The sequence below is a fragment of the Esox lucius genome, chromosome 11 (genome assembly GCF_011004845.1).
Source record: "Esox lucius isolate fEsoLuc1 chromosome 11, fEsoLuc1.pri, whole genome shotgun sequence".
NCBI classification, from domain to species: Eukaryota; Metazoa; Chordata; class Actinopteri; order Esociformes; family Esocidae; genus Esox; species Esox lucius.
In genome coordinates this window covers 39,809,618-39,833,711 of record NC_047579.1, presented here as the reverse complement: position 1 = coordinate 39,833,711, position 24,094 = coordinate 39,809,618, and the positions used below count along the sequence as shown (strand labels likewise).

Genomic DNA, 24,094 nt, shown 5'->3' with positions numbered 1-24,094 from the left:
CTTTTTCCAACCCTCCACCATTCTTTTTGACCAAATCTTGCCACAAGAAAACTTTTTCCTTCACGAAAATCACCGTAGAGTGCCATCGTCAGTGAAAATCTTTGCAGGACCGAACATGGCAGCAACCAAGGTATTTGCTTTTCCTTCGTTTGGATTGCTTTGGTTGGAGTTTTATTGCTTTATAGCCCCTGCTTTCACAGCCGGTTAGCAGGCGCGCATTTGTTGAGGTCGGGGGAAGGCTAGCAAGGTTTTATGGTCGCTTTGAAATAGTGTGGGGACTTTTGGAGCCCTGCTGTTGTGTATCCGTGAACGGTGTTAATGGTAGAAATGAGGTTTGAGAGTTTGTGCAACTGTTTACCTCTCTTGGGCTCCAAACGTCACCTCTAAACTGATGTTAACACGTCAGATGTCTCTCTCGCTCACCCTTTCCCCCGTGTCTGCGATTGTTTTCTGTGGCTTTTTTCACCTATGCTTGCTAATATTGTGTGTGTTTGTATATGTATGTATGTATATATATATATATATATACATATATATATACACATGTTATATGGTATATATATACACACATGTTATAGCCATATAACATGTGTTTGCGTGTGTAGGATTAACGGCCTTGCGCCTAATGGACTTGACACGCCTTGTGTCCACGCATTTTGTTTTTAAACCTCGAAAATGTAGTCCACGTTCTTTGAAAACCCGTACTATATTAGGCTATATGGACCACACTAACACGGTATATATATAATGACATAATGCCTTGTCAGTATTGCAGTTGGGTTGTGATTAGAATGTCTGGGCTTATTTCTATCATTTCATACAGGTGCGAGTACTGGCTTTGGAATGTTAGACGTGTTAAATGAATTGTAATTTGAATATCGAACGCTCCAAAACTATTTATCTAGAAATAAACGAATTGCAGCACATCCCTGAAACGCAATTGCATGTAGTAGTTTGTTCAGATGAGCATGGATGCTTCAGAAGTGCCTTCACTGCAGCTTGACCCCCCCTAAATCAATCTGGGGGTGTAAAATAAGGCCAGAGGTTCTGCGCCACAGCTTTGGTGCTCCCTCAGCGGACCTGTGTGGCATGATGCGTGGTAAAGTAACAGATAAAAAAACAAATATATATAAGGACTGGTATCGAGGGGAGAGGCAGAGAGAAGAAAAAAAATCGATGGGTGGAACGGACAGCAGAATGGCCAGGCCGTGTGCGAGTTCAACCAGGGGACACAGTTTCTGACAGATTAGGTCCGTTGCGAAGCCACAGACTGACCCTTGGTACCCCTTGACCCCGCGCAGACTGGACCCTGCCCCGAGTTGCATATCCAACAAAGACCCCTGTCGAGTTAGTCATAACACCGCGGCCGGGCGAATGTAACCTCCGGGCACGGTGCTATATCGTAACCGAGAAAACTTGAGTACAATCAAACGGATCTCAAGAAAGACCTTGAGCGATCAAAGCATCTCTGCATCGATTCAATTTTCTCTCTAGCTCCCCTCAGATCCCAAAATACAATCGAAGGCAATCGGAGACTGTACATTTCAGCAGCATCAGCTTCAAACAGGAAGTCAAGGCTTTTGTCCCTCCTCCCTCGTCTGTTATGACTGCTATAATGTATACCAACGTCTTGCATTATATCAAGCACCCTCAGTCCTCTCTCTCCCTTCTTGGCCCTAAAACCCCATCCAACATTTGTTGGAAGCCTCTGCCTCTTGGCCCAGAGAGCTGCGGTGGTGTTCTGCCTGTTTTAGATCACCCGGCTAATTGCGAAACAAATAGCCCCCGCGCATTGCTGAATTATTATTGTAGAAAGCCGCGGAGCGGAGGTCAGCGCCATGCAGTCACAGAGATATATAGCTAGCGCGCGCTAGCTTTTTGTGCAAAAGCTGGAAACTGGTGGGGCTTTTTGAAGGAGACACATATTAAGTAAGCCAAAGCAATTTTTTGTTCTGCCAGAAAGGGACCCCCCCCCCCCCCAACCACACGCAGTTCTGTAACGTGTAGCACCGTTTCATTGTGTTGTTTGTGCAAAGTGTATTTTCAATTAGTGTCTTGTCAACACTAACGCCTTAGAAATAAAATATTTTTAAAACTTTATTACTGTATGTGCGGTTTGTTATTGTGCTTGCCTATATAATCCAAAAATAAAGTAATGTGTAGTGAGCATTTGATAGTTAAATTACATATGAAGATTTTAGAGAATCAACCCTGGAACCATTTTGGTTTGGTTTCAGTGTTCCGCATGATAAATAGTGGAGAAAATATTCAGTGAATAATAGAATGCTGCTAAATATAGTTTTTTTAAAGGTTTTTATTTACCTTTTTACTGCTATTACAATACAATCATTAATCATTATTATTAATATAGTATCATTATACTATATTATAATAGCGTATGTACATTGGAAAATATATACATTGTATATACATACATAAAATGCTTAGGCCAACATACATACATTCATAGAAACATACATAGAATACATAAATACTCGTAGTACCTTCATTCATCATGTAGGGTTAGCTACTTTTTTATACTGTTCCAGACATGGCTTCCACATTTGAATGTTGTTCAGAAGCTTACAGTATTGATTGAAACATAGGCTACCAAAAAAACTAGCCTTTGCTATAATGTCAGCTAAGGTTACTTGTTCACGAGGATGGCTTCATGCTGTCCTATGGAGTCCATGTCTCTCACAGAATATATTTCAAAAAAGCTTGTGTGCGTCCTGCCGGCTCTGACAGATTTACGATCCTCAATAAAAGCCGGGATGTTGGGCTTCGTAAATCAATCTCTGTTCCCTTATATAAACCTAGCCTTTAGCAAAACGCTGTGTTTACATAGCCAAACTTCAGCTGTGATTTTCATTGACTGCTGTTGAAACGTTTTTTTTTTATTGTTATTGACAATTTACTATTATTATTATTATGCAAGAAAAGTTAACCCACTGATCTTTTTTTTTAATCTACACACAATTTGGATTTATTTGGACACGTTAGATTTCAAGAGCAGTTTTATTCCACAGTCATTAGGTTAATAATTTACTGAATAAAGCTTTTGGGTGTTCCCATCGATCAATGACTTGTCTTAGACCTTTTATTACAATACACTTCATAAAAATTAAAACAATTGTGTACATTTTTGTAATTAGACCAGTACTATCATCCCTATTATTTTTTATTAGTATTTGAAAACTACCGTTATTTTTTATTATAACCTAGTTGTTATTTGTTTTTTACGTTACTACATTTTTTATGACAAGATTCGTTTGTGCCCAATATTGTAGCAATATTTGCCACTATGATTATTATAATTTATTGCTATCATTAATTATGCTATCCACTCCTGGAACTATTGGATTCCAAGTATAGGTGAAAACTTTTACAATTCCTTGAAATGTGTTATTAGTTCTGGATTTGTATGTTTCCCAGAAGTCTGTTTGCGTCGCCCCTATTTATTTTTTTTATCGAAAAGAGTGAAGCTACAATAAACATTCTATCTAATATCTACGGTTGCATTGTTCCGCCCTGGCATCCGCATATATATTCTGCGTGAATTATTCGCATTTCCCCCCGCCCGCAAATATGAACCAAGAACCTGTAATGCAAAGTTATAACGCTTAATTTTTTATCTACACGGTGTTGGTTTTCTTTAGTAAATAGTTTAGAGTAATTAGATTAAATAACACCCCCTTTTTTGATTTTTTTTAAATCAATTGCGCGCAATATTGAGGAAATGGGTATGATATTTTGCTATTATTCTCTTCTACTGAAATACGCACAGCACCAAGTCTTGCTATTGTTTGACCTTCAGAATTCTCCGTTAGACATAGCAGCATGGTTTGCTGGAAGCAGCCCCAGGTCTATTGTTCACAGCCAGTGCAATGGCAGAGCACACCAAAGGATTGGTACCATTGTTGCTAAGTGCTCGCGGCAGGGTCTCTCCCCATATGCATCTCTTCTCCTTTCTGCCTGCCGCGTGCTTACCTGTCTTTTATTCGCTCCATAACCGTGCCTGTGAAAATGAATCACCCTCGTGCCACGAGCTTCCACCAAACTTGTTAATAATTAGATGCAATTTACAGATCTCATAGAAGCTATTCATGTCGTCACGTCCTAACTCCTATCGAAGTTATTTGAAAATAAGGACGACACTTGAGGTAGTTATTTCCTTTGATCGTTTAAAGGAATTGCAATTGTGCCGTGTTGAATAACCGTCAGTACTTATCGTGTTTTAAAATTCACTGCGGGAGAAATAATGTACACAAAAGGGCCAAACATGTATTCATTTAATCACTGTGCAAACAAATCATTTGGCCAAACAAACAAGGACTGTAACGAATACTCGAAGCGCATCTCGACCAATCAAACAAGTAAAACGGATAAAAAATTAGCGTTCAATGTAAGCTTTCCATAGTGCACATACATCTATCGCTAAATAATGTTTGCTTATTTGTTTGTTGTTAAGCGAAAGAAAAACATCGTTATCACACAATACAAGACGAGAAAGGAGTGGTAAGGAATAAAGACAAAACGAAAGTCTTTCACTATGCTCGGTTCGTATCATGTCGTAGACACTTACCAAAAGTAACTTCTCTAAGTCTATTCTACATAGTATACACATAGCCATTTCACAAAATAGCAATTTATTAACATACATATATGTAGCCTTTAATCGTATCTTTCTGTAAAATATTGAAGTTACGTGGGCTCGGGAGTGTTGGGTCAGAGTGGTCCCACGAGTGTGCAAGAAGGAGAGGTACCCCATCCCCCTCCTGGTCACGTGATTCATTAAATAATTAATGCAGAGGTTGCAGAATAGATATGTATTCGTCAGGAATATCGCAGACATGGTCTCCCAGTGTCTGACGTGAAATTCAACTGTCCTTTTAAAAACAAGCCCTATAGCGGAGGAAAAAAAGAGAGAGGAGAGACACAGAGGCTGCAATAAAACAAATTTGGACGGGAGCGTCTCGTCTTGTGGACATTGTGAGTATAGCGGAAACGGGGGATGCCACTTCCACGCAAGTGCATTGCTGCGCCGTTGGCTTTCTCGAGTCAATGAATTATATGCTGTTTGTAATATTGTGGTAAATATGTCAATAATACTCATCTTGCCATACTTTGACATCCTGCATGTGTTTTTGCACCCATCATCCCATTGTTTGACTTCAGCCTCCGTTTCTTTAACGATACAACCTTTACTTGTCGCACTGTAACGAAATGCAATGATAGCAATGTATATATTTCAAAAGCAGCCGTATTATTTCTTTCATCGGTCCCCCATGCCATCTCTGTCTTCTTCATGTCCGCATGTCTCTCTCTCTCTCCCTCTCTCTCCACTTTCTTATTTTCAGCTAGCTACTTCGCTTGATTTATAGTGAGATGTATGTCAGCGGCAGCGGGCTGCCATTGTGTGTTTGTGAGGGAGTTGTGTTGTTTATGGTCGTCTCTACGATAAATCATTTCTCTGGGAAAATGATGGGCGAGTGATGATACGCGGGAATGAGGAAGAGATTCCTGGGTCCTTGCTTTTCACTCTGGCTTTTTTGGTGCTTCATTCTCGCGGGTGGAGAAAGCCTTTGCCTTTTTCCTATTCCTCTCAACCCCTGCTGTTGATTATCGCGGGCGATTTACGGCAATGGATCAGCGACTAATATGAAGGCTAAGTAGCTTTAGGTCTTGAGTTACTACATATGCGATTACCAATTAAGGGAAGATTTGTTTAGATTTGGCAAAACGGGAACGCCTAGTAGTAATGTAAATCTCATAAAAGCGCCGGAGCTCTCCAGAATATTCATAGCCAAGGGTGTATACCTGAGCTCCAGCCGTTTCTTGGTCAAGATAGAAAACTTAATTGGAATACAAACTTAGTAGAGGACAGGATAATTGGTCTTTGTGGAGGGATGTCAGCGCCGACTCACTGTGACTAAAGGAACTGGAAGAATAATTTAGGAATATTTTACTTCATTCAACCCCCGTCTAATTTTCTTCTGATTTTTTTTTTAACATTAAGTTGTGCACTCTGATTACTTACATTTTTATCAGACCGCATGAGATATTTTAGTCCAGGGTGGTGTGTCTTGTGGTGTTGTTACTTTCCATTTTGACGTTCGAAGGTCTGCAAATTGTGTGTGTAGCACAGGCACCATTTTATTGGATGTGCTGGCATTTCAGCGCGTTTGGATTGCTCCTGTGTCTTTACCAAGGGGGGGGGGGGGGGGCATCCACTCCATCGGGTTGGCAAACGTAATTTTCTGGGCTAACCATAGTAAATCCAGTAGTTGACACGTATATGTTGTTTTCGGCAGGAATGTAATATGTGTAGGGTGTGCACTGGTGATATTCAACGAGGAACCATGCAAGGAGACAAAAGACTGCAAGATTTTATTTTTGGAAAGATTTTACTCAAATATTCAGTTGAAAGGCATGCAAATAAAAATAATGAAAGCATAAATCTGTAGGATAATAATAATTATTATGGTACATGCATACTATACATTTTTTTTCCCCCATTTTGTTTTCATGAATACAAAAGCAGCTCAAATTCCATTACCATGTCTGGCTGATTTCACAGTCCTCCCCTTTGCCTAGCCAGTGTAAACCTTTATGAAACAAAATTAGAACAACTCTGTGGCTCTCATCAAATATTAATGGGCATAGCAGCAAGGGGCAGCGCTTTTCAAAATGTCTATTCCGGCGGCGCTCCTTGTTGTCGGGCGCTGTGTCAAAAACAATATTCCTTCTCATTTTGGTGGAAGCGCAGAGGGCGAGGAGAAGGGGACGTCGTGCGCGTTGGAGATCACGGTTGCTCACTGAAACTGCCTCATATCTGATTTCAATGACAGCCCGGCGTTGGAAAAATGATTTCAAATGCCAGTCAGAAGGGTAGCTAGGATTGGATGGGTGCTCAGAATGTTGGTGGGATACAATGGTGCATCATCCTCGTGCCAACACAAATCTAAATAACAGAGAAACCAAACGAACCCACAAGTAGCTTTACATGTGGCATTATTGCACAAAATAGCCTGCGAATAGGTTAGATTGTAGGTAGAGTCTAAGAGTAACAACGGTGAACCATAATAGCATCAGCAGAATAACAAATAGTCTATCTCACCCTCTCTGTCCAGCCAACGGCTGAAAGCTGAATTTAGGCCCTTTGTTCTTTCGATTGTCCAGGAATTCCATGTAAGTGAAGAGCACATAGGATGGACTATTGCACTTCCAAACATTTCAGCAACCTGCAACTGATTAACTGCCTACAGATTGCATGTATATCTCCATTGCGCTCTTTTGTAGACCATGCATAAGTGTGTCTGATGATTGTTTATTATTTGTGTCACAGACCAGGTCGTTAGAATCTCACGCATGATACACGAGACAGCAAGAAGTCATCTTCCCACACAGCAGGGTTGGGAACAATACAAATATATGGCAGCCATATTGAACGTTTCTCAATTTCACAAAAAAGCGCAATCCTCAAAGAATATACACCATTCGCAGGCATAGCTTTTTAAATTTGTAGCAAAAAGCTACATGGAGAACAGCAAATATATCAACATACACAGTATTTATGTAAGTTTTGCTTCAATATATTGTAGCATGAAATACATTTGAAGGCATCATAAATTCGACTGTTTCACGACATACGGTAGATAACCTCGGCCTACTACACGGCTTACTACACTCGCTGTAGTATAATGACAATAATGCAACCTTTATATGTATAGCATGCATTGCCCATCACACTGCGGGCAAAGAAAGATTCCCTAGAACACGAGCCTTTAACTTGAAACAAAGAACAAAAGACGGACCATTAATCATTAATTTACGCGTAAATAAGTAACACGTGTATCTAATAATAGTCTATGGACTAGAAGTCCACAACAAGGCATATGGTTGTTTTAATATATCCAACTAAAAAAGAACTGTTCATTCAAAAAGCCTATAGTAAATTGATTAATGGTAGCTCTACGATGGCAATCTTTATATATAATATCGAACGCATTAGGTTAACTGTTAAGCAGTGGAAATATACTGGGCAAATACATTACTTGTCCAAACACTATAAACTATAAACAAAATAAATATATTAAAAGCATATGAAAGCGTATTATATAAATCTAAGGGTCAGATGAAAAATCTTGAAAATAATAGCTGTATTACTTTACATCCCTAAGTAGGGTAATTTATTACAATTAAAATATGATTTCTATTTCATAACTAATATTATGATGATTATTATTATTATCCTTGTAAGAAATACTGGCCAGGTAAGTATTGGTTGGCAAGGTAAGTATTTGCCCGGCCTTCAGTAATCCAGGAATGATTACCTCTTCGGAAATAAATCAATATGAAGCCCCGCGCTAATTTATAATGGTCTGCACTAGCAGCTATTCAAAGCGCATGAAAAATGATCGGTGAAACCGTATCCAGAGGCTGCAAGGAGCATTTTCACCCGAGTGAAAAGCATGCAGAAGAGCGATAAGAGTACTGGCGCAGGAAATGTTCAGAAGAACGGTGAGGTTTTTCATGCGGGTACTAAAAATAGCTCGGATACTATCATGGCACTTTTGCATCAGTATAATTGAACTTCCCACTATTCTTGTCGGTATCTCCCTGTCCCGTTCTCTCCTTTTCCCCAATATGTTCTCTTCCTTTCTTTCCCCTCAGTCTCTCCCGCTCTGTGTGTGTGCCTGTTTGTGGTGTCTGAGCGTAGGCAGATAACTCTCAGACACCACAAAGGATCCGTCAAGAAACAAAGCCAAGTGCATCGGAAACTATTCTAACTGTATATCCTACGTTTACAAATAGTACAATAAAAACAATCGAGTGAGGCACTTAAAAATAAGATAGAGGTCATTCGATTTTTTTCTAACAAGGTACAGCTAGGCCATTTCTACTTACTAGTCCTATCTTAAGAATGTTTAATTCCTGAACAAATTACTTTCCGCTAACTATGGACTGGCCCTTTACCAGGTTTAAAGAAACGATTTTAAATGGGGCTAGAAAATGTCAGTATCGGAATGAGTTTTTCCACGTTCACCCCTGCAGAAGCCCGCAGGTTGTAATCGCCATATGACCCCCGTGTCGGCCTTGCAGCCGTGCAGATCCCTATTGGACAGACGAACCCCCTTGCCTTCTCCACCCTGTGTGTCCTGTCAGTCCACTGGTTCACTAGTTCACCGTGTCAATCCACCCCGCTCCATGCAAGCAGATACTGGCCGAAAAAAGGAGGTAGAGGGTAGAGGTGGAATCTATCGCCTGCTGCTGACTGCTGAGACCGAAGGAATCGCACGCAGGGTTCGCGGAGTTCGGAAGTGCAAAGGGGGGCTTCGCGTTCGGGAGAGCTCGGGCGCGGAAGACCTGGTCGTGTTGATGGGAGCGCGCGCGCATGTGCTGTGAGCAGTTCGTCCAGCCTCGCGTTTGAGGATTTATAGCTTTTCAAAAACCGCCGTGTAAACTCTCTTTTTTTGTTTTGTTTAGTGCCATTATATCCTCACTAATTACGTACAGCGTACCCAAGATTACCAAAAACGCAATAATAATAATAAAAATAACATATTCCTGGCTCGTCTTCACCAGATAATCCTCCAAACGCTGGCTCGTGAAACCCAGAGAAGTACTGGAAGTCAGGTAAGGTTTTCAGGCGTCGACTGACGCAAGATGCTTGGGCTCTTCCCAGTGTATAGGCTCCTCTGCAGACAAGTCATTAATTATCTGTTGTTTGACCCGTGCTAGAGGCATCCTTGGGTGTGCCTGAGCTCGCAAACTTTTTGTGTTTGCTAACAGCCGAAGACAGATGCCTTGGAATAGGTAACCGAAGAGGGCTAAAGGGCGACTCGTTCCCTCATTCTCCATTCCCCCGTTCTCTATTCTTTCCATTTCACTGCATTTCTTATTCTCCCTGACTGTCCCTCTGCTTCTTTTTTCTATTTCTCTCTGACGAACGTTAATATCTCGGCCTCCACACCTCCCTTTTAGAAAGTTTACTCATTGGGTAAAGTGCCGTGCATCTAAATGTTTAGAGAAGGGAGTGGGGGACTGGTGGTGTGGAGTGTTCGAGCCGTGAATGGATCTGATGGCTAGGTGTAAAAAGAAGATGCATGTGCTCCTGATTTATGACCGTGTGAACGGATTGCTTACTCTAGCTGCTCCCAGTTTAGCTCCGGCATTTTCTCTCTCCACAGGAATCACAAAATGCTATACTTACCATCACTACAGGCCCTATTTGTTATTATTTTCAATATTGCTGTTTGTGGAACCACTGGCGCACCACACAACCCACAAATGGCTTCGCGCTAATAATTCTAACAAGACCTAGAGGTACATGGCTAATTGAAAACTATTGTTTTTCATATTCTAACTATTCTACAGCTAGGAAATATGTGATAATAGAACAATTCGACTTCTGACGACCCCAAGGCCAACACAGCCATAACCGTCGTTTCTATTCTTGATACACATTCTCTTTTTTGAAAATCTGTGCGAACAAATTGCGGTTTGTTTGAAATACATTACTTATATTTTTGATTACTCATCATAATCTAACCTATAACCAAATATTGAGATACACTTGGCAACCTCACTAACATGTTCTAATATTCAAAAATTACGCGAAGATAATACCTGCAGATGTTAAGTCCGTACATTGTGAAACCATTGCAAACCGATTATCTAAAACTGCCCTTTTACAAGTACACATTGTGGACCCATACTCTTAATCGAAGATGCTACTACGATCATCATACAAATTGCACTTTCAGCCACAATCATACTGACTTGTTGCGCGTAAATTTAAACCTAATTATGGATGCCAATTTGAAAAGGCACCTGAACGTGATCTATAGATAATGTCACTACACGAAGACCATGTTTTGATGATTCCACTACACTTCGTTAAACTACATTTACTTGTATATATATTTTCTGTCTATAACCTAAACAGGCTAACGTGTACAACAATCATTAGTATGATAGCTCGGTGTAAATCATGACCTGGCGGTTTTGTGCGTCATAGTGAAAGACTGAATGAAACCACAGAAGTCTAAGTGGCCATGATTTAATTGATTTTATCATACATCACTGACAGTATAGGCTAGCTCCAATAGAAAAAGTGAAAGTACAACTACCGTGTGTCAGAGTATAATATCTGACAGCTTTGGATAGCATCCATATGATCTCAGTGCAAGATATTTGCTATAGTGGCAGCTGTTTAAAACGACATGAATCACTCCTCTACCCAGCACAGCCAATTGCAATAACTAAGCATATTAAATGTCGAACGCGAGGTGCTTTAATGACGCTGTACTTTAAATGTAAGTACCTTTCATACCGAAAACAGTCCCCTAGTTCCGAATATTGCCCTACAGGCCTGTATCCAGTCATTATAGGTTGGTCCCGTCCCCCCACCCCAGCCTTGTATGTCATATTTGGCGAGGTGGGCACATTTTTGTTCCCTGGAGCAGAAAGGGCACAGTGACCTATAAGACCCCCCCCCCCCCCCCCCCCACACACACACACCATCTTTAACATACTTCAAGTCAGTGTCCTCTTTCAGTTCTCGGTTAAAAATTTACTTACTCCCGTAAAGATTAACCATGATCTCTTAATCGAACTAGCTGACTTTAGGAATCTCTTGTTGAGCATTTCTAAAATAGTTCCGCGTTCTACAACTCAGAACCAATGCATCGGCGTTTTGTTTCCTTTCCCATTAGCACATTTCTATCTCAATTTGCACCTCCAATTATTAGGTCAAAATACATATAATGTCATATACTATCGTGCAATATACTCTAACGCCATCATAACTAACCGAATATCCTTCAGTCTCAGCACAGACAGACAGTCTTACATGGTCTTATTTGCACATCTTTCCTATACCAACACCACTCCCTTTTGAACTTGCTTAGGTTCTCGTGCGCAATGACAACTAGATCCTGGGGGATCGATGCAGACATAACACGCAGGTCAGCGGGGCTCAAATGGGAGTTTAATTGTAATCCGGAGATCTTTAGTGGAAGGGTATCTGCGTGGGTGTAAAACCAAGCCCCCTTGCTCCACCAGTCGCCCAGTGAGAAGTGCAGAAACCCCTTTTATCATCCAAAGATTGGAGGCAGAGGCCTCACATCGCGCGGGTCTCGCTCACTAAGTCCTTGGTGTTGAAAGTCTCACGTCATCCACCAGTATGGGAGAGAAAAGAAGATGTATCATGTCTCATCCCGTTTAGAACAATTCGTCGCTTGCCATTTGGGATGCCAGTCGTTCGACATCATTGCATTTCAAGTCCACGGAATTCAGCGAATGGACCCGATGAAAACTGCACCTTCCCCGAGATTAGGAGAAACATAATATTGTGTGGGAGGATGGTACATTCTAAAATGAGGCAAAAGTCAAAGAAGCAGCAAATCCGCCCAAGGTTAAGAAAAACATATTTCTCCCTGTTTTTGGAGGGATCCAACCAGGGGGGAATTATATAAAAAAACTGAGTCTTTTGACGTATGCGCGTCACGTGAGCGCGTGATTGGGGCATTATTTTGGATTTGAAAAGGGCCTTATCGTTTATCGCTGGCTTGGTTTTCGCCCAGTCACTAACTCTGCTGTTAAGAACTGCCTAGTAATTACACAACAAATGGGATACGGTCGGTGTTTCGCTGACTTCCAGAAGGCTCCATGCTGGCTCTTTTAAAGCCTCGGACAGCAGGGCCCGGATTAATACATAAATATAATGCATTACGAGGGGATTCCAAAGTACTTCCGTTGATTGATCATTCATCTGGTGAGTTATTGCTCTTCAACGCAAAGGTCACCTGGAAAACCGAGCGCCAATCTGTCACAGTGAGACGTAGCCACGCCGCATGCCTATAGCCCTGTTTATTTCACGTGTTTTACACGCAGATCGTGTTCATCAACGTGGTGCACGTAGAAGTTGTGATGATGGGGAACCGTTTTTCGGAGGCAAAAAAACTTAGAGAAAAAAAAGAATGACTACAGAGGATGTGAGGGAAACATGGCGAGGAACTGTCTGGTGACGGCACCGCTAACGAAGTGATGAGATAAGAGGGGATAAACAGAGAGTGAGAGGGGAAAACTTGATATTAAAGTTGAAGAAAAACTGTTTGTGTACTTGGGCCGCAGAGCGGAGCTGTGGGGTTAGAGCACAGGATTAGGATTTGTAGAACATTTCCACGCAAGCAAGCATGCTCCATTCCCTAATGCCCGTGCATCCACTTAATATGCATTTTGATAAATTATGCAGAGCCCTTTGTTGCAACCCGTGCAGAAAGGAACCAGCCAAGTCCCAATGTTCTTTCTGTCCGTTATTTCGATAGCCCCCTGCACTTGCCAGGCGTTCTGGAGGATTTTCGTTAAATTAATGTATGGATAGCCGTCATTTCGTTGGAAATTTCTCGCTCCCTGGCTTTTAGATTTTTTCCACTAAAAATTGGCTCATCAGCTCTTCTGCTTGTAGCTGCCTCCTCCCTTTGTTCTGAGCGTGCAGCGTTGCTGGCTGCAGGGGCTGTAATGCTCTTCACTTTGTAGGTAACTTTAGGTTAGTCCAGTAGGGCTCCGGGTCGAGCGAGCTATCGTGGCTGAAAATCTTCAAAACGACCTGGATAGCAGAGGGGAAAAAACCCGGGCGACGGGGATGGAAGCGAGCCAGCGGTGTGCGTGAGTGCGGGGATGCAATAAATAACTTTATATCGCTATAGGCCGCAAAGTCGGGGAGGTCGGGGGAATCCTCGTTTTGATTTATGTGTTTGGGGTAGCTGTCAGGAACCGGCGAACGAGAGCGTCCAACGTTTTTATTCCACTTTTAATAAGAGCTTTTATGCAGACCATCATGGCCATTTGATTTCATTTCTGCTTTGGCCCTGTCTCTGGATATAGCCGTTTGCTGTCTACTTTTACTCTGGAACTGGATATAGTGCCACATTTACCTATACTTTGGGATTGTTTTCCTAGAATGGTGGGGCATTTATTTACCGTGTTTCTCTATGGGCTCTACACGTTTTATTGCCTGACTTTCGTTAATTTTCGATTTCATTCGTTGAGCTGTTTTCTTTGTTGGGATTTTGTACGCTACCCCTCCACTTTACATCGATATTTGTTATTATAATTATTATTACTATTTTTACATTTTTGTGCTAATTATTGTCCTTAGCCTTTGTATTAATATATGATTGCCAACATAACATAATTGTATCCATACTCTCTTTGATTGGTATTATTAATTACTAAATTGTAAAGTAATTCGTCAAAAACACAACACCAACTTGCCTACTGGTATTGTTGCTTTGTTTTGACTTCATTCTTGCCACATTTTCCTAGGTGGAAATATGACAGTATCAACGCACATTACATTCACTTTTAGTGACGCCGTAGATACTTTTATTTTATTTCGATGTTATTAATTCAACACGAACATCATTGCGGCGAGATTAACTTGATTCATGCTACAGGAATACGTGAGATTACAGACACCCCCCCCCCTACCAAAAAAAAATTGTTATAAGAAATATTATAGTAAACTGATATAAACGGATACGTAATTGAATCAATAGAAAGGTATTCATGGGGGGACTCATGAGAACACCCCGCATACTATCCTGTGGTTTTGTATTTATTCCGGAATTCCACCAGAATTATTTAAGGTTAACGATATCTGTCACCGATGGTAAATTCTCAGATTGCCTGTGTGTTCGATTAGTCTACAAGAGGTCATATGCACTTATATTGGATTTTCAACGACCTTCTTTGATTGCATCTTTCTTTTCCCCCTTGCAGTTCCTTCAATCCTTCAGGAAGCTGTATTCTTGCATAAAAACCACTGATAAGAAATCGCACTATCTCGGTAAGTCATTCTATTCCAAATATATACGCATTGTAACTCATTTGCTCATTTGAACCGTAGGGAGGAAAGAAATTGATGACGAATATCAATGTCTCATTGAAATGATAAGGATTTTTTTTAACATAAGAAAACATACTTTCCAAATTTTGTGAAAGTAGAAAGATGTTTTATTTTAATGGAATATGCATAAATTCAACAGCGATGATTTTGTCTGCAAATGGCACTCAGAAAAATACGGGAAAACATGCATTGCTAGGCCCACAGTTTGTACTCATGTTATGTAGTGTGTGGGGCAGCCAGTGAGAATGGCTTGCTGTTGTATTTTTTTAAGGCATGGAAAAATGAGTATGAACGGCACCACTGCTTTTTATTGTTGCGTTTGTTGAAAGAAATCCATTTGCCAATATGCATAATGCCCCAACTATGAATCATAGTATTGTCAATATGTATAAGGCGATGCATGCCTCTGTGTACGTGTGTGCGCGTGTGTGTTTGTCCTTATGTGAGCTTGTGTATGTGTCTATGCTCTCTTCTGTCGATGATGCAATGAATGTCATAGTGTATATCGGGGGAAAAAGCCATAATGGATTATGAAATTATGGGCGTGTAACATTATGTAGATTATTCACGCAGTAGCATTCTTGTTACAACGTTTGTAATAGAACAATCGCAAACTAGCCCAAAATAGTTAGCTTGGCACAGAGGAAGCAATGTACTATCACTCAATCAACAAACACTTTCAAACAACTTTTTCATTCATATAAATCGAAATGAAGGGGTGTGTCAATTCAGATACCAGTACACCGTGCTCAATACAATTTGCATGAAATATATTCACACTCAGTGTCTCCTCATAACAACATGCATTACCCCTGAAGAAAAATAAAACAATGCACCACATTCAAACCCTTTCCATCTAGATATCCATCTCATGAAAATAAAAATCCCACATTCCTCATAGTGCTTTAGTCTCTTTATAAGATACGTTGCAATGTTCATTATGGGAGGGGGGGGGGACGTGGATCTCACAATATGTCCATAGTATTCCACCGCTGAAATGGTATTTGATTCAGCCATCTCCGGGATATTACGAGACCGATGCATCTCTGTCATCCCATGAATATAACGAAAATACTCAATCTCAGTAAAGTATTCCAAAAATCATGTTGATATAGCCTCTTCTCTTGCCATAAGTAAAAAAAAAAATAAAAAAAAATAACTAGTCTTGCCCCAGCGTATGCTTAGTCATGAAAAACATCAGTTGTAGGAACAAAGGAATGGAGCAGTTGTTGTTTTTAGTTAATTAGTAACCTTTTAAGTGAAACCCACGTTGATCCATTTAGCAGCCGTTGCAAATCCAGAACAATGCCAGGGAGAAAAAGTTGCAAACACCTACATTTTTGTCCCCTACCTTCTTCCTACACCGTTGGTGATCCTCGCTATTCAAGTGCCCACACGAAATGCATCTTTTTAAAGTTGCTGTTTACAGCTAGTGCTGTGTGGTAGAAGTCATAAATCTTACGTAGCCATAAACGACGGGGGTAGTGTCCTGAATAATAAAAACAGAGAGAGAGAGAGAGGGAGAGGAGCTGAGAGAAAAATGGAGTGAGAGAGGTAGGGAGAGTGATGGTGAGAGCTAGAGAAGAGAGAACATAAAATCTCTGTAACACCTTGGTGTTTTCTATTCCATTTTGTCTCACGTCGCCTTCTTAATTTCCTAGTCCGATTTTCTCCTTTTTAAAATACATTTAAAAAATGGTACTGACATTAAAACACAGGAAGAAGACTCGCTATAACTTTTTCTAAGTTTGTGTGTGACCAGTTCGTCCTGGCTGTTAAATATCACAGATCATCTCGCCTTATTCACTTTTACTGATTTGTTTTTACACCCCTCCCTCATTTTTCAAGTGCGCCTGTTGTCTGTTTCCAGGTCCCCCCACCCTCCCTTCTTTCATATTGCGCATTAGTTATTACGCTAGTTGGGTGTGTTGCTATAGAAGTGTTGAAATATTAACAATGCAGGGAGAGTTCTGTTTCTGGCGCGAGCCAAGCGGGAGAAGGCTCTGGTGGAAACCCACTTCCTGGTAATTGAATATACAACCGTGGACCAAAACAGGGTTTCCTTTCATCTAGCCTACTAAACAACATAGCTTGACACCTAACCCGGGACACGTGAATTAAAAAGTACTAGCACTGCCTCTTGGCTTGTAGGCCTCTGTCCTGTCCAGCACGTCTGCAATTAGCATAATTTTTCACTGGTGACGCTGTTTGATGGGGATTAACACTCGCGCCTGGCGCTCCAAGTCAGCCCCGCTTTATCCAAATAGCTGCGCCAAGGCCTTGTGTTGACAATACAATAACCCACCGAAAGGGCTACGAGGCACGAGAATAACCACCGAAACACACGCATGGGGGAAAATGCAATGGGAGAAATTTCGCGGCGAGCCGCGGCTTTGCTCGGATTATGATGTTACGGTTTGTGCGGTGAGAGAACGGGGGGAAATCTGAGGCCATTGTTATCAGCGAGCAGGGCGTACCAGTCGACAGGGCAGCCAGGCGCTTGCTGCCTGTCCATTCGCAGCCCCCCTAGCATTCCTCAGATCTTTCATGCCAGACCGTCTCCCCCCTTCCCAAGCCGAGGGGATCCGTGCAGGAGCGCCCGGACTAGGCTCGGGGCAGCGGTCCTCGAGATACCGGCGGATTTACATTCACTGCGCGCTTTTGAAGGGAAAGGGGAGAGCTCCCGTTTTATTGATTGCATCGGGGGTGAATGTGAAAAATATATGATGCCTGCCCGTGCTTCCCTCGTCAGAGGCTAAGGTAAGCTGGTCTGAAATAGGCTATCAGTTTGTGAATGGCGGAGAGTGTGTCCCGGTGATTTATGACCATATGACTCCAATCGCGGTTCAAGAAGAGTTCACAATGCTTTAAGCTTCCTTCCTCGAATCAACCCCCCTTTTTTCCTTTAGAATCTCTCTCCAACTGGATCTTTTTTCCGTAATACTTATTTACGAACCAATGGGGGAAATAATTTTTGGCTATCTGTTTTCGTGGGCTTTGATATCCAGACATGGTTGCGCGTTTATTTTCAGCTAGGATCGAGGCATGGATCACATGTTATTGGACAGCTATGCTGAGCTAATCTCCATTTTTATTCTGTATGGACCTATTTTTAATTGTTTCGATAAGGTGTTTTTTCGTTTGACATGACAATTAAATTTCTAGGGCCTATTGTTTTTAATTGAACGTTGGCAAGGGGCGATTGAAGATGGCTCGACATGAGAGACAATTTTACTACAACTCGTTGGTTGTTTTAATGTAATAAATTAAATGAATTTCTTTGATACAGCCTATATTACGTTTCAATACTTAACATCTCAATGTTTGTGTACTGTATGCGTCATTTTTAGTTTTATCAATGTTAAAATATAGATTGGACACCCATGCTACGGCGTCTATGGCTCGTTTCCTTGTTGTTGTTGACGTCCTTTTATGGGATCGCGTTTTATCCCGCACCCATTCGCTCTCGACTCTATAATTGTATTAGAGCGAATCTATAAGAAAGTTACTTATTGTGTTAGTGTTACAAGCAAGCCCAGGACATTACTTGTTCCATTTAATGGCATCGCGATATGATTTAATATATATTATTCCTGCAGCCATTTTTTCTTCTCTCTCTCTTTCTCCCTCCTACAATTCCTTAGAGAAAATAATTAGGATTCCGGCCGTCTACTGGAAAGATAAATGAGCGACATTTGTGACGTGGTGAGAGTTGATGTCCAAAAGCTGTAGCTCAGATTCTCCTTCCTTCTCCCATGACATCTAGTACTATACTCTCATCTGATTTATTTATTTTCTTTTATACAAATAATTTCATTCAAATGGGACAATGCCTCCCTATTCCAATTTAGTTTTGTCGTTTTCGATGGTATACTCATCAGATTAGGTACTCACAAAAAATAGGAAAAAAACAAGATTCATCCTTTCTTTATGAACAGAGGCCTTTTTTCGCCCTCAAAAAGCATGTACTTTAAAAATATATATATATTTATATTTTGAAGACAGAAAAGATTATATTAAAATATTTTGGACAACAGTATAAGCATTGTTGTATTGTTACCAAGGTTTTTGTAGTTATTATATAATCTACATTTTCATCATCATTCTATGTATTGTACATTATGTAATTGTAGGTCAATCATAAAATGTATTATTAGGCAAACACATAAAACATCCATATATTGTTATACAATAAGACAATAAGAACAATGTTAACTAAATTCACTTCTAGGAAATGTCTATTACGGGGCAATTTATTATAATAATAAGTTTAAACAAAAAAAGCATGTGTTTTTATTTTGACTTATATTTAAGTGAACCTACATCGTTGTTACACACACACATACACACACACGCACACACCAAAATCACCATTCCTCAAAGCTTCCACGGCCTTCTCAAACCTATTTTCCGATGTTTTATCTCGGTCTTCAAGCTTCCAAACGAAATTAATCCCAGGTGGTTTATGGAGCTTGGCCGGGTCCTTGCGCACTGCCCTTTTGGCCACCCCAACGGTTAGCACAGATAGGTCTTGAGATTTTTTTTTAGAAACTATACTCCTGTTTGACCGAGCGACCTTAATGAATCAAGCTCGGCTGAAGCTTCCCTGTCTCATTCTTCTTCTACCGGGAGCGTGCAACTAAATTCACAACGAAGTGCAGTTTTTCTTGTTTTTAATGTTGCCCAAATACAATATTGTGTAACCAGAGAAAACTTGGCAGGAAATGAAACTGAGAGCAACACATGCACAGATTTCCCCCAACAACATGTCAAACACCCATTCATAGTTTTTTTTATTACAGGGGATAGCACATCACAAAGTATATTCAACAATATTCTTTGTATTTTTTTTTCACATGTTATATTGCGCTTTTTCATAAGATTATCAATTAGAGAAAACAATTAGAGAAGACTGCACCGTTGTGGAAACAAATATAATGTCACTACAGTATTTTAATACACCACATAATCACCACGCAATCATGTATATAAAAACTAGAACATGAGCATATGTCAATTATCTCAAATTTCTCTCGATATCGGAAAAAATATTTTTTCTTATATAGCAGTACATTTTATTAGCGAAAAAAGAACAAAGGGTAACGTTAATACATGTTTCCGATCTTTATCATTCGAAAAACCGGACAATATGCACAAATAATGGTTTCCACATAACACATATAGTGAGGTTATATTGTTAGAATAATTAGTGGACAACATCTGGAACTCTTGATAACCACAGTATCATGTCCCTGCTACGCGTTTTTACTGTAGAGAGAAGGGCTGGGCGAGTGTCTTGTGAGTGTGCAGATAGCGAGAGAGAAGGAAGGAGAGAGATGGGGGTATAGGAGGACAGGGTGAGTGCTTCTCATAGTGTGTGTTATGTGCGTATGTGTGAGAGAGAAAGAGAAAGAGAAAGAGAAAGAGAGAGAGAGAGGTAGAGAGAGGCCCAGTGTATCATGCGCTGACATGGCATCTGCAAGCCGTGTTGTGGGAAAGCGCTATTCATGTCATGGCGCCTTTCAGCGGCAGAAGATGGATTTATCTCGCGCCTCTCTTATTATGTGCTTCTTATAACCTTTCAGGTCAGCTTTCAAGAGGCCGTTGGAAAGAGACAGTCACGTGACATCTGGTGCCAATGTTCTTCCAGAAGGTCGTCAGGACCCTGGTAGCCGGTAACGCCACTTTTGGAAATGCAGAAAACGACCTACTACGACAACTCGACGCTTTTCGGAGGTTACTCGTACCAAGGGGCCAACGGCTTCGGCTATGATGCTCCTCAACCCGCCTTCCAGTCTTCGGCTCACCTCGAGGGGGACTACCAGAGGTCCGCCTGCTCGCTGCAGTCCCTCGGTGGCAACAGCGCCCCTCCCCAGCAGCATGCCAAAACGAAAGAGCTGAATGGCAGCTGCATGCGGCCCAGCTTACCACCTGAACATCACCCGCCCCCCCAGGTGTCCCCTCCCCTCAACCCCGCCAACGTCACCAGCAGCAGTGCCACCGCTCAGCAGCCGGGAGGCAGTGGCGGGGCAGCCAAATCTGCGCCCAAATCGTCCTCTCTAGCCACCAACCCAACCCTTAACAAGCAGATCTTCCCCTGGATGAAAGAGTCGAGGCAGAACACTAAGCAAAAAAACAGCTCTCCAAGCGCAAGTTCCGTTAACGGTGTGTGCCCCCCCCCTAAAAAACCCTGTTCATCCCCCTTTCCACATTCAAAGCTATTAAGGAATACACATAGACCTAGTTACAATACTAGAATGCTGGGATTATATCGAATGCCCAAATGTATTATATATATATTGAAAGCCTGGGGTTTTTCCTACTTAGGTCATGTGGTTAGGAATAGCCCTCTAGTCATAACCATATTCATTTGTTAACTCAGACCTCTATTCATTGGACTCTAAAATAGAAGCAGTCATTCTCTTTATTAGTTGAAATAAGTGCATTAGAACAGGGCAGTGATATGAATGGCATATTTGATATATTTTTATTGAACCAATTGATGAGGTTGGAATTCAAATGTTCCTGTTTATTATTCATTTTTAATAATAGTATTCATTATTATTTTCATGAAGATAAGAGCAATGCTTAAGTTAAAATCTAGATTGCAAATATTATGAATATGAACAGATATTGAAACATACACTGACATTTATTTACATTTCTTGAACGTTTGATGTGTCTGGCACCATACAAAACCGTGAGTGAAAACCGTGCTGCTCATTTAACTAGTACAGTTTGGCCGTGGGCTTTTTCTATGATGCAATTTATACCCGGTCAATGTAGGTGCTCGAATCTCTTAATAAATGCCAAGTTATGAAGTGTTGACAACTAATATCAAGGGGATAAGTTTCGTTGCCTGGCCTCTGCTTTATTAGGAAAGGATGCATTCAATTTACGCGTGTAGTAATTATGTTTTATTTCATTCCCACCCCAGCGGAGAGCAGCGGTGGTGAAAAAAGCCCCCCGGGTTCCGCGGCATCCAAGAGAGCGCGCACCGCGTACACGAGCGCGCAGCTGGTGGAGCTAGAAAAGGAGTTCCACTTCAACCGTTACCTGTGCAGGCCTCGGCGTGTGGAAATGGCAAACTTGCTCAACCTCAGCGAGCGCCAGATCAAGATTTGGTTCCAGAACCGGCGTATGAAGTACAAGAAGGATCAGAAATGTAAAGGGCTGGGCTCATCATCAGGTGGGCCCTCTCCAACAGGAAGCCCACCCCTCCCCATGCAGTCCTCGGCTGGCTTCATGAACTCCATGCATTCAATGGCAGGCAACTACGACGCCCCCTCCCCACCGTCTTTTAACAAGTCCCATCAAAACGCCTATGCCATGTCCTCAGCCTACCAAAACCCCATGAAAAGCTGCCCCTCCCAACAAAAATATGCCAACACAGCGCCAGAATATGACCCACACGGTCTACAGGGTAACGGTGGCAACTATGGGACTCCCAACATGCAGGGCAGTCCGGTTTATGTAGGAGGAAACTACGTGGAGTCGATGCCCACCTCCGGGCCGTCCATGTACGGCCTCAATCATCTACCGCATCACCAAGCCGGGAACATGGACTACAACGGTGCCACTCAGATGTCAGCAAGCCAACACCACGGACCGTGCGATCCCCACCCGACATACACGGAGTTGTCGGCGCACCATCCTTCTCAGGGTAGAATCCAGGAAGCGCCCAAGTTAACTCATCTGTAGCAGGTTTGGAAACACGAAACGACAACTACAACTAACCCGTGGGACGCTGCAATGGGGTTGAAAGAAATGACGATCCAGTGGTTTCTTGCCATGTCCAAAAAAGTATTGTCTTAGTGTGTGCTGTCTTCATCATTGTGCGTGTTTGTAACATTCACTTGAATTGCGTTTAACGTTTTATTTTCTTAAATATGGAGCCCTCCCTCGAAACCAAGTAGGCTAATTAAATAGTAATAGCGGGGTTTAATGGAAAGTTAACAAGGTGCGAGATTTATTACTGTGAGACCTTTTTGACTCGATGGAACACATGTTGTGTCAACGTGGAATTATGTCTACCTGCGTCAGCACAAACAGCTAAGCTTGACTTACATCACGTGCCCTCAACTAGAACAACTATGAATTTTTCAATTGGCGCGAGCAAACCACTGGATTGTTTTCTAATACTTCCCTTATTCATATTACCTCTCTTTTGAAATGTCTCACTAACCCCCCTGTCTTTGGATTTTTTTTTACAAACCTCCTTCGCTTGCAAACATGGTGGCTTCAAGGGAAAGCCCATTCAGCATCACACAGGGGCATACCCTACCACCCCACTGGGTTTATGGTGTTAGGGTTGCTATGCTAGCTAACATCCATAAACAAACAAACACGAGGACATCAAATAGATATTTGTTATGTTGTATCGTCCGCACAGGGTAAAAAGGAGTTGAGAACTCTTTTGAAAACTATATATGCTCATTGACCCCCCCCCCCCCCCCCCCCCCCACACACACACACACTCTACACTCCCTCTTTCCCTACTCTTTCTTTGTCTCTCTCTCTCAGTCTATTGGGTTCACTTACATTAGCCAACACTAATGCGAAAGGCCCACATTTTCTCATGTCTTGACTTCACGTGGAAACAGGGTATATTTGAACAAAATGCATGTCCGGAAACCAAGCTGAAGTGTAGATTTACACTAAATGCTTTCTCGCCTGGGCATCATTGTTGCACTTAGAGTTTACATTTTGATGGGTAAGGAAAAAATAAATCTTATTTTGGAACGGAAGACCTCCAATCAGCGTCTTTCGTAATGTGTGTTCAAGTGAACATTCATAAATATATATTTATTTGTTATAGCCAGTTTAAATACTTTCTTTTTGTATTATTTATCCCCCATGTATTTATATCAAGAAAAAAATGTACTTTTTTAGTATTTACCTGTTATAAAGACGTTGTGTTCTTGTCATTGTAACGAATTAATTTTAGTTATTGTATTTTAGAAATAAGTAGTTTTATGTTACCCTTGTACATAAATAATGTCTTGACTTGTACAGGGGGCGCGAGGACGGAATCAGACCGTTCCTGCATAGTCGAGAATTAGACGAAGTATAGCTAAACACTTTTGGAGAACTTCCTTTGTCCTTTGTAGCTCCTTTTATTTCCTTGTTAAGAGTTGTCTGTTGAACAATTCTTTAATAAAATGTTATGTTATTCAA

At 41.3% G+C, this 24,094-nt stretch overlaps 1 protein-coding gene across 8 annotated transcripts; it reads left to right on the top strand.

Annotated features, from left to right (window-relative positions):
• On the top strand, positions 1-24,094 carry hoxb3a (homeobox B3a). Of its 8 annotated transcripts, none has more exons than XM_029123305.2 (4): positions 1-130; positions 14,791-14,857; positions 20,503-21,082; positions 21,855-24,094. In XM_029123305.2, the coding sequence occupies exons 3-4, from the start codon at positions 20,611-20,613 to the stop codon at positions 22,616-22,618; spliced, it is 1,236 nt and encodes a 411-aa protein (XP_028979138.1). In that variant the 5' UTR covers positions 1-130; positions 14,791-14,857; positions 20,503-20,610; the 3' UTR covers positions 22,619-24,094. The 8 variants fall into 8 exon arrangements, with proteins under 8 accessions (XP_028979138.1, XP_019906729.1, XP_019906731.1 ...); XM_020051170.2 differs by lacking the exon at positions 1-130 and adding an exon at positions 4,879-4,992; XM_020051172.2 differs by lacking the exon at positions 1-130 and adding an exon at positions 5,075-5,093.

Bases quoted from the DNA above. Each gene is read 5' to 3' on its own strand.
- hoxb3a (XM_029123305.2), top strand. From the start codon at position 20,611: ATGCAGAAAACGACCTACTACGACAACTCGACGCTTTTCGGAGGTTAC. The intron at 21,083-21,854 runs GTGTGTGCCCCC...TTCCCACCCCAG, and splicing joins AAGCGCAAGTTCCGTTAACG to CGGAGAGCAGCGGTGGTGAA.